Genomic DNA, 9,502 nt, shown 5'->3' with positions numbered 1-9,502 from the left:
CTGCAGGCTGCAGCCTCTCTCCATGTGGAAGGGGGGAGGGAGGAGAAAGGCAGGGCAGATCAGGATACCATCCACTGTTGATCATGGAGACAGCAACTCTCCACTGTAGGGAACGCAAGCTCTCCCACTAGCATGCCCTGGATCTCCACTGTAAACCCTCACAGTGAAGAAAATGGCCCAAACCTTCTCTAGACCTGTGGATGATGAGGTCAGCCTGAATGGCTGAACTCACTCTTCAATTCTGCTTTAGGAAAATGCCCTCAGCCTGGGAAAATCAGCACAGGAAGCATGTCTTAATGCGTACAACATGCCCATATGTGTAGAACATGTCAAGTCCCAGATGGTAAGTCATGGCAGATAAGCAATGTTAGAAATATGTGGCAGACGTGGAAATCAGTCTGCCTGACCAGCCCTTAAGCTAGACTTCCCTTTCAGACAATGGTGATGGAAGAGTCATAGAAGACGGTGAGGTGCCCCTTCCTTCAGGTCATAGGCCTTTTCAGTTCTGTTCCAAGCCTGGTACAAGTATCAAAGTATGCACCTGACTGGGAGAGGGGGAGCAAGAACAAGATGTTGCAAGATGCTCAGATGCAAGTGGGTCCTTACTGTCACTGATTCCCCAAAACCAGTAGCCCAAAGGAACCGGAGGGCTTGCTACAGGAAAAGATGTCTGGGAAAATCAGGAGATTTGAGACCTGTTTGGGTCACACCAGTTTCCAAAGATATCAGATCAGCTGAGGTGGTGTTTTGACTTGACCTGAGCCCAGCCACATCCGTGCTTTGCTTACTTTGCTCCTGACATTTGGCAAAGAGGGGTTGATTAAAGAGAAGGTATGAAGCTAGTGAATGACCTGTAGACCCAGAGTGTTCTGGGACAACCAAACAATAAACACATTCATGGAAACCAGTCAAATAGTTAAACAGTTATTTATTCAGAAAATAAGGGGCTTCTCTTAGGCATTGAACTACCCAGATCTCATGTAACTCCAGGCTTCACCTTTTGGGCTGTTCAATTTGATCTTATTCTTTTGCACTTCTACCTTCCAGGCCTCTTACGGGTGATTGATCAAGGATCAGAGTAGATGTGAAGATGTAACTATCCTCAGACCCATAGAAAACTTTTAGCACAGAAGTATGAATGCTAAGAAGCAGGGGTTAGCAATCTGCAGCCTATGGGACAAATTTGGCTCAAGCCTATTTCTACATAGTTGCACTGTACCAGTCTCATCTACCTGTTATAATATTGTTTATGGATACTCATAGGATATACTAAAGAGACTGAGACTGACAAATGTTAAAATGTTTATGTTTTGCCTCTGCATGAAAGAACTTAATGCAAAAGCCCATTTTTTAGGTAGACAGCCAGTGGTCGAATGGGCAGCCTACCCAGAATCCTTCACACTGACAGTCTTATTGGGAAGCTCTTTATTTTGTTTTTAATCTTTGTGACTCCTGCCCTCTGGTGGAAAACTGTCTAAGTATTCTATGGCTATGTCAGGAAGCAATGGAGAACTGCTCTGAAACTCAAGCTCTATGGGAAACTTCCAAAACCAGGGCGTGGCTGCAGGCGCTTGATCTTTGGAACTGATCTGAGTTCCAAATAATGACCTGCCTCAGTTACTGACTTAAGGCCATGGTCACACTTGGTTTGTATTGTCTCTAGACAGTCACTCGATGAACACAGAAATATGAGCACAATCATACTCATTTATTATATAATTTAAAAGCATGTATTTACTGAGGCCTGAAGAGATGGCTTAGTGTTTGAGAACACTTAACAGCTATTATAGAGGGCCTGGATTTGGTTCCTGCATCCATGTGATGGCTTCTAACTATCTGTAACTTCAGTTGTAGGTGATCTTGTGCACACATGGTACAGATATACACCTGTAGGCAAAGCATTTATACTCATAAAATAAAAATAAATCTAAAATATGTATCTATTTTCATCATACATATAGGACTGTGAAGCATGAACAAATGAAACAAATCTTTAGAACATTGCAATAATATATATTTTTAAAGGGCTAGCAGGAAATGAAGCAATATGTATTCAGTTTTAGTGTTATCTAGTTAAACCATAGGTATTTCTGTCACACTTTCACACTTTTTTGTAGGTAAATGGATGAGGAAAAAGTTCAGAGACATTATGTTCCTTACCTAAAGCCACATCATCCTTAAGTTGGACACATGGGAAAGCCTGGGTTGTAAACATTCAATGTTAGTGCCTTGCTGTTGAAGGAAGGGGAGGGTTGGTACCTCTGGAAAGCTAGCCTAGAGAGAGGGCTCCAGGATACTCCTTGTATCATGGGGCTCATGACAGTACTCCCAGGCTAACCTCAGGTACCTCCATCTTCAAGTTATGCATTGAACTATGCTCTTACTCCTCTCCAGGGCCCAGTACTCCTTTATATTTGTGTTGAAATGTTGCTAATTAAGAGTCTCAGGATATGCAAACTTTTCTCAGAACTAAGTGTCCCTCAGTACATCTCCTGGATGACCTTCTGCATGGGTTGCACATGGTATGGTCCAGCAGAGTGAGGATAGGCACTGTGTTCACGCAACCAATGAAAGTCAAAGGAGAGGCCCTACCTACATGTTCTGAGTAAGATTTACAGCTCACAGCAGGGTCTGGAATGGAGTAAAGGATTAGTGGCAAACCCTACTATCCCAGTTCAAAGTAGCCCATCACAGCAGCCTTTACCAAGGCCCTGCAGGCTAAGTGACAAGCCTGGGAGCAGTGTCAGGTCTTGGCATGAGGCTACTGGATTTCCTGTAGATAGGGGTGATAGGCACAATGAGGGCACCTAGGATAGAATGCTCTGAGACATTAGGATCCAGAACAATGGAAAAGGCCTGCTTGTTGGCAAAGCCTGCCTCTCTATTGTCCATTGGTCCCTTACTTACTCTAAGGCCTTGGTGGATGCAGGAATCTCTTATAGACTTTTGCAGCTCAAATACTTAGAATGTCTTCTAATCTTCAATCTTGTGAGACTGTCATTGAATAAGTATGATCTAGAATATCCAGATCAGACCTCAGTGGGAATCATTTCATTCCAACAGGAACCCTGGGAAAGACGGTGCAGATAGAACTCTGTTTTACAGAAGGAAAAAGTAACCCAGGAAGATGAAGAGATGAGCCCCCAATCACACATATTGTAAGTACCAGAGCTGGGATCCTACAGACCTGGACTTCAATGTCTACACTGAGGCCCAGAAGGAAGCCTTGGAAGGAAAAGCAAGTGGCAAGAGAGCAACTTCTAGACTGGGCTTCCATGAGCCTGTGCAGATGGATCTTATACAAGCCACCATTCCCAAGTTAAGGGATTCACCGAGAAGCTGAAACTCAGCTTGTGTTCTACTTCTGAAGCCTTGGAGCCCTTCCCATGCTTCCCTGAACACGTACAGAGAAGAGAGTGAGTGCACCTGCTCACAACTGTGGAAGGAGCGCCATCAGATGCGAGGGAGGGAAGACAACAGATGTGCCCTGCATGATGCAGGCAGAGGTGGGGTGATCTTGTGAACAGCCGCTTGGAATGTAGCTTTGTTTGTGGCTTTGTGTGTGCACACGCCGGTTTTATTTTTTAATTTGTTCAGCCACGATTTTTCACCGAGTCTTTAAATGAAATCATTCAACAGACTATTTACCCATGAAATCTTTGCCAAGACCAAGGTGAAAGATAAGATGGACAAGAGTGAAACATTTGCAAGTTGCATATACAATATAGAGTTAGCCTATTTCTTTCTTTTCCAGTATTAAGAATTGTATAAGCAACATAATGTGTATTTAAGTATCCTGTGCTAAACACATTGCTATTTCATTGTCAAGATTTTTCCTTTACCATACAAATAAGGTATTTAACAATTACTTGTATATTTTCTTTCAAGTTAAAGTTAAAATATTTTGACAACAGATCTCTATTTCAGGAAAGCATAGCCAATATCACAAAAATGGTAGGCAGAGTGGCAATGATGCTTGCTCACATTTAAGTAATAGAAATAGGATAATATCAATATCTTATGTTTGAATACAAATAAATGTGACCACAAACCTCCCATCTGCACTCACTGCTGCTTTTTACCTCCTGAAAATCACTACTGGTACAACACAGGCAATGCAATCAAGGCTTGATAAGACAGTGAGAGCCACTCAGATACAGAAGACAGACACGTCCTTCCATGCTATCCTTAACACACAGTGAGAAACCCTTCCAATGATATAATAAAATACTGGTGACTCTTAGGGTCATAAGACTTAGCCTATCTCTTACTGTCATGGTGGAGTGGTGTTCTGGGAAACAATAACCAAAGATAAATTTTGACTATCACAGACAGTACTACTGAGTCTGTGCTGCAACTACAGACAATAATTTGAGGTAAAGACAGTGCAGTTTATTAGAAACATAAACACTTTCCTACCAACCTGGAGTATGGACATGGTTTAATCCATTTTTATTTTTCAGAGACTTTTCCTGTCTCCTTTTTGTCCCTCCCCTCATTCTCATTCCTAATTGTCACAGAATGTCGATGTCTTGCAGACAGACTACCTAGGTCTGACCGGGAGAATGCCACTTTCATCTTGCTGCTTGACTCTTTTCTGAACACTGATACTTGTGAATGAGAAACTAAGATGTGGCCTTAATACTGTTACAAAGATCATATTCCCACAAATGCAACTACAGTGTCCTAAGGTGGTCTGGGGAAGAGAACAGCATCAGTCACATGATGCCACGTGAACACCAGACAGCCTCTTATTCTTTTAGTTTTTGTATTGGCCAAAATTGTAAGCCCAAGTTTCCCCTCTCCAGCAGTTAGTTTTATTTCTGTGGATTAATTGCCCCCTGCTGTCCCTAGCCATCAGTTCAGAACATTTTTGAGGCCCTTCTCTGGTCTGTTTTAAAACCCCGAGGACCAGCATCCTTCACATGTTTTTCTTCCAGGACATCCCTGGAGTAGCTGGGCAAGCCTTAAGAACTTGCAGCCTCACTTCTGTGAAAGACGGTTCTCACATCTTGATCAGGTAGGAGGTGTTAAGACCTTTATGTTGGTATAAAACTAGGACAGTTAAATTGCCCCCGGGCGGGGGATATCCATTTTCTAAAAGCATTGCTTTTAGACAAAAGGGGTGAATTTCATCTTTGCCTTTACAGAAGCCCAACTGTATTTATTGATTTAATGCTGTGGTAAGTTATATCTTGGGGTAATGCCATGAGGTCAAGGCCATGAACAGCACCAGATCTGCCCAGAAACACCAGCACTGGCAGCAAAAGTTAATTTAAAAATGTGGGTTCAACCACTCTTCTATGCTTGGCTGGGCATAACCAGTCTCTATAGGAGCCAAGGCAGTGTCCAGCCTCTGCATAAGATAATAAGCAAAATGTAGATTGTGGATCCCGGCTTCATCTCCAATAAGCCTTGCTTACTGTTTAGGGACATTTGAGTATGACTTTCATCATCCTTTTTGTAGGGGTAGAACTTTGCTTTCTGTGGTAATCCTCCCTGCCCCATGTTTAGTGTTAATGTCATTTCTAGTAACAGATGAGGAAGCAGGTGCAGAGCGATGATGTAACTTGCTTCGAATCCCCCCATTTAACAAGAATTCCCATCCAGGTTACCTGATTGCAGGCTCCGAGCCTGTACTCTGCTGAAGGCCAGAAGTGACATGAGAGACCCCAGACTGCAGTAAGGACAAGAATGCTATGCCTCTGGCCTTAGAAAGCCCCTGTTACTGCACATGCTCTGCTCTAGGAAGTGAAGAGGTGTGGCTGGGGACCTTCGGCCCGCTTCATCCTGAACTAAGGAGACAGGGACATTCTCAGCCAACTCATCTAGCTGCCAGCCACTGGAGAAAGGGTGCTGGCCACAGCCCAGAGAGGATCCCCCACAAGAAATACATCGCGTGCTGACACTTTTATGACCTGGGCCCGCTTACAAAACACAGGCTGGTGCACAGCTCTGCTTTCCACGGCCCAGCTTGACATCACATGCTCGCCCCGGGGCTGCCACTTGGAGTCAGGAAAACCCATATATTTCCTTCCTCGGATAGACCTAGTGGTTCTAGTCAGGTGCAGAAAGCCAATAAATCACCAGCGAAGCCTCGGTGTATCTATCAGTCAGGAGGCTTGTCATCTTCAGGCCTTGATCCACATGAAAGGCAGACGCGGGAGGGGAGGGGCGGGGCGCGGCGGGGCGGGGCAGCAGCCCAGGACACCTGGTGCGAGCTGGGCGCAGGGTCTGCAAATGTTCACAGCTCCGAGGGGCCGCGGGGAGGACCCACGCCTCCTCCCTCTCTGCACGCGCTTCCTTTTGCTTTGAAGTCAGGGGGTTGAGGAACTGGGGTTGAACTAAGCAGGTCTTCCAGCCTGGGGCTTTTAATATTCACCTCACGTCTTTCTTGAAGCTACTTTGGGAGGAATGAAAGCTATAAAGGAAGTGTGGGAATTCAGGGGGTGACTTCATGCCCCGCTGCCCTGTCTTGGATCTTCCTTCCCTCGTGACCAGGAAATGGAAAGGAGTGGAGACATGGGGGTGAGCCCCACAAGGCAATAAAGGGCCTCTGCGTTGGTGTTTTACTGATCCTGTTTCTTCCAGGGAGCAGTATAGAGGATGTCAACTCCAGTGGACTTTTATCACATCCTACATCCGCCATTTCCGCCTTTTGGGGCTTTTGAGTAAATGTATTTCTCTTTGCTGTCACGTTTCGAGAGAGTAAGTGGAAAGGCAAGTACCAGCTACACAATAAATGAGGGCTTTAAACGGGCAATCACGCCACATACTTCATACAGTAAAATCACAAGACCATGGAATGGAAGCTGCTTTTTTATTATTTCATTGTCCTATCCAATGCAGGCTGTCCTCTAAGTGGTGCATTCTAACCCTCTGCGCTGGGAGTGAGGGGGGGGGTGGCTGCAGGGCTTTTCCAGTCCTATGACAGGACATGGTTCTCAGGTACCACATTCACTAAGGAGCAAAAGCAGTTTCCTTTAATGGGCTCTTTGCCCTTTCATCATCATCATCATCATCATCATCATCATCATCATCATCATCATATCTCTCTCTCTCTCTCTCTCTCTCTTGTGTGTGTGTGTGTGTGTGTGTGTGTGTGTGTGTGTGTTTTCGTGGTGTGCTTTCTTTCTTTCTTTTTTCTTTTTGGTTATCGCCCTTGGGAAATCCCAAGAGAAGTGATAACATTTAGCCTCTATGGGCTTTTGAATTGTAATATGAACAGGAACAGCGGTTGTTTAGTGGATGCTGTTGGGATCTGGGCTCAGTACTGCTGTATAGACCAGATAATGCTTCCAAGAACCCAAAACTTCTAACAATCCGTGTCAGCACAACCTCAGGCCTGTCACAGCTGAACTAACCTTCACCCTGAGCTAAAAATGCTGCACAAAGCAATCATATTAAGGAGTCCTGGCCCAAGCATCAACCAAGCATTCCTGTTGGGATGTTTCATTAACTATCAAGCTAACCAAGTGTCTTTAAAACAACTTTTTTTTTTTCTTTTCTAAAAGATCATGGAGGGGCTGGAGAAATATCTCAGTAGTTAAGAGTACTGGCTGTACTTCCAGGGAATCTGAGTTTGATTTCCAGCACCCATGTGTTGGCTCACATCTGTCTGTAATGCCAGTTTCAGAAGATCTAACCCCGATTTTTTTTTTCTTCCAAACCACCACACCGTCTTCCCTCTGCAAATGGCTTCATCCTGGACCGTGATAGCTGGACAGAGCTTTCCAACTCCAGGCTCCTCAGTTACTATCCAAATGGATGAATAATGGGCGGGGAGTCCTAGATGACAAACACAATGTTGCTGATCTTTAATGCACATTAAAAATATTCTTTCAGAGACTGACAATGGACTGTTGGTGCAAGGGGATGCCACTATCCAGCTTCATCTGAAGCCTATGCAGTGTGTCACGAGATACCCACTGATCATTAAAAAACATCCTAGAAAACCACCCTGACCACAGCCACTTGAAGCACGCCCTGGAAAAGGCCAAAGAGCTGTGTTCCCAGGTGAACTAGGGGGTGACAGAGGAGAACTCAGACCGTCTGGAGTGGATCCAAGCCCACGTGCAGTGTGAAGGTCTTTCTGAGCAACTGGTGTTCAGTTCAGTGACCAACTGCTTGGGGCCACGCAAATTTCTGCACAGAGGGAAGCTCTACAAGGCCAAGAGCTACAAGGAGCTGTACTGCTTCCTCTTCAACAACTTCCTCCTGCTGATCCAAATCTCAAAGCCCTTAGGCTCTTCCAGCACCGGCAAAGTCTTTAGCCCCAAATCAAACCTGCAGTATAAAACGTACAAAATGCCTATTTTCTTAAACAAGGTTCTAGTAAAATTGCCCACTGACCCTTCTGGAGATGAGCCCATCTTGCACATTTCCCACATCGACTGCGTCTACACCCTCCGAGCAGACAGCATAAACGCAAGGACTGCCTGGGTGCAGAAAATCAAAGCTGCCCCTGAACTCTATATAGAGCCAGAGAAAAAGAAACGCGAGAAGGCGTACCTGGTCAGTTCCCAGCGGGCAACCGGTATTGGAGGTTGATGGCAAACATCTTAGAAGGCATTGAATTGAAGCCCTGTCGGTCACATGGAAAGAGCAACCTGTACTGTGAGGTGACCATGGGCTCTCAAAGCCACATCACCAAGACAATCCAGGTCACACTGAACCCTAAGTGGAATTCCAACTGCCAGTTCTTCATCAGAGACCTGGAACAGGAAGTTCTCTGCATCACTGTGTTCGAGAGGGACCAGTTCTCACTTGATGATTTTTTGGGTCAGAGATCCGAGTGGCTGACATCAAGAAAGACCAGGGCTCCAAGGGGCCAGTTACCAAGTGTCTCCTGCCGCACGAGGTCCCCACAGGGGAAATTGTGGTCCGCATTGACCTGCCATAGCCACCCCAGAAGGGTCGTCTCCAGAAGGGTCAATGGGCAATTTTACTAGAACCTTGTTTAAGAAAATAGGCATTTTGTCCGTTTTATACTGCAGGTTTGATTTGGGGCTGAAGACTTTGCCGGTGCCGGGAGAGCCTAAGGGCTTTGAGATTTGGATCAGTTTGATGAGCCATAGCCACCCCAGGATGATCACGAAGGACTTCCTCTCAAGGCCCCTCTCAATGTGATGTCTGGTGGTCAGCCACAGGGCAACAGGGACAGCAGAGACAAAAGTCCCTCAAGGCTACTAGGAGTAGTTCTCGAAGATCCTGCCCTTCAAACCATGTCCTGTTTTATGTATTCAAATTCTCTTTTCCTTTGTCCTCATTACAGGTCCCATCATGGCTTCAAAAGTCTCTGAAATCCACAACCTTAAACTAGGTTCCCCTGGGAGCCTGGATCTTTCCCCTGCTTGGAGGTGTGGGTCTGGTTATTATAAAATAGGTTTATAAATGCTGTGACTGTATTTTGGGGAAAAAAATAAAATCTAACCCCTTCTTCTGGCCTGCAAGAACACCAAGAATGTATGTGGCACACAGATACAAATGTACTCAAACACTT

General features: G+C 45.2%; 1 protein-coding gene across 1 annotated transcript; it reads left to right on the top strand.

Moving 5' to 3' along the window:
• Positions 1–307: 307 nt before the first annotated feature.
• On the top strand, positions 308–9,129 carry LOC113833180 (intersectin-1-like). The gene is given in 6 exon segments (XM_035451313.1): positions 308–343; positions 7,846–7,891; positions 7,894–7,940; positions 8,095–8,542; positions 8,545–8,881; positions 8,997–9,129. Coding segments are annotated over 6 exon segments (1,047 nt in total).
• Positions 9,130–9,502: the final 373 nt, after the last annotated feature.

The sequence above is a fragment of the Cricetulus griseus genome (assembly GCF_003668045.3).
Source record: "Cricetulus griseus strain 17A/GY chromosome 1 unlocalized genomic scaffold, alternate assembly CriGri-PICRH-1.0 chr1_0, whole genome shotgun sequence".
Classification (NCBI taxonomy): Eukaryota; Metazoa; Chordata; class Mammalia; order Rodentia; family Cricetidae; genus Cricetulus; species Cricetulus griseus.
Note: the sequence above shows the minus strand (reverse complement) of the source record. Positions and strands in the feature narration are given on the sequence as shown.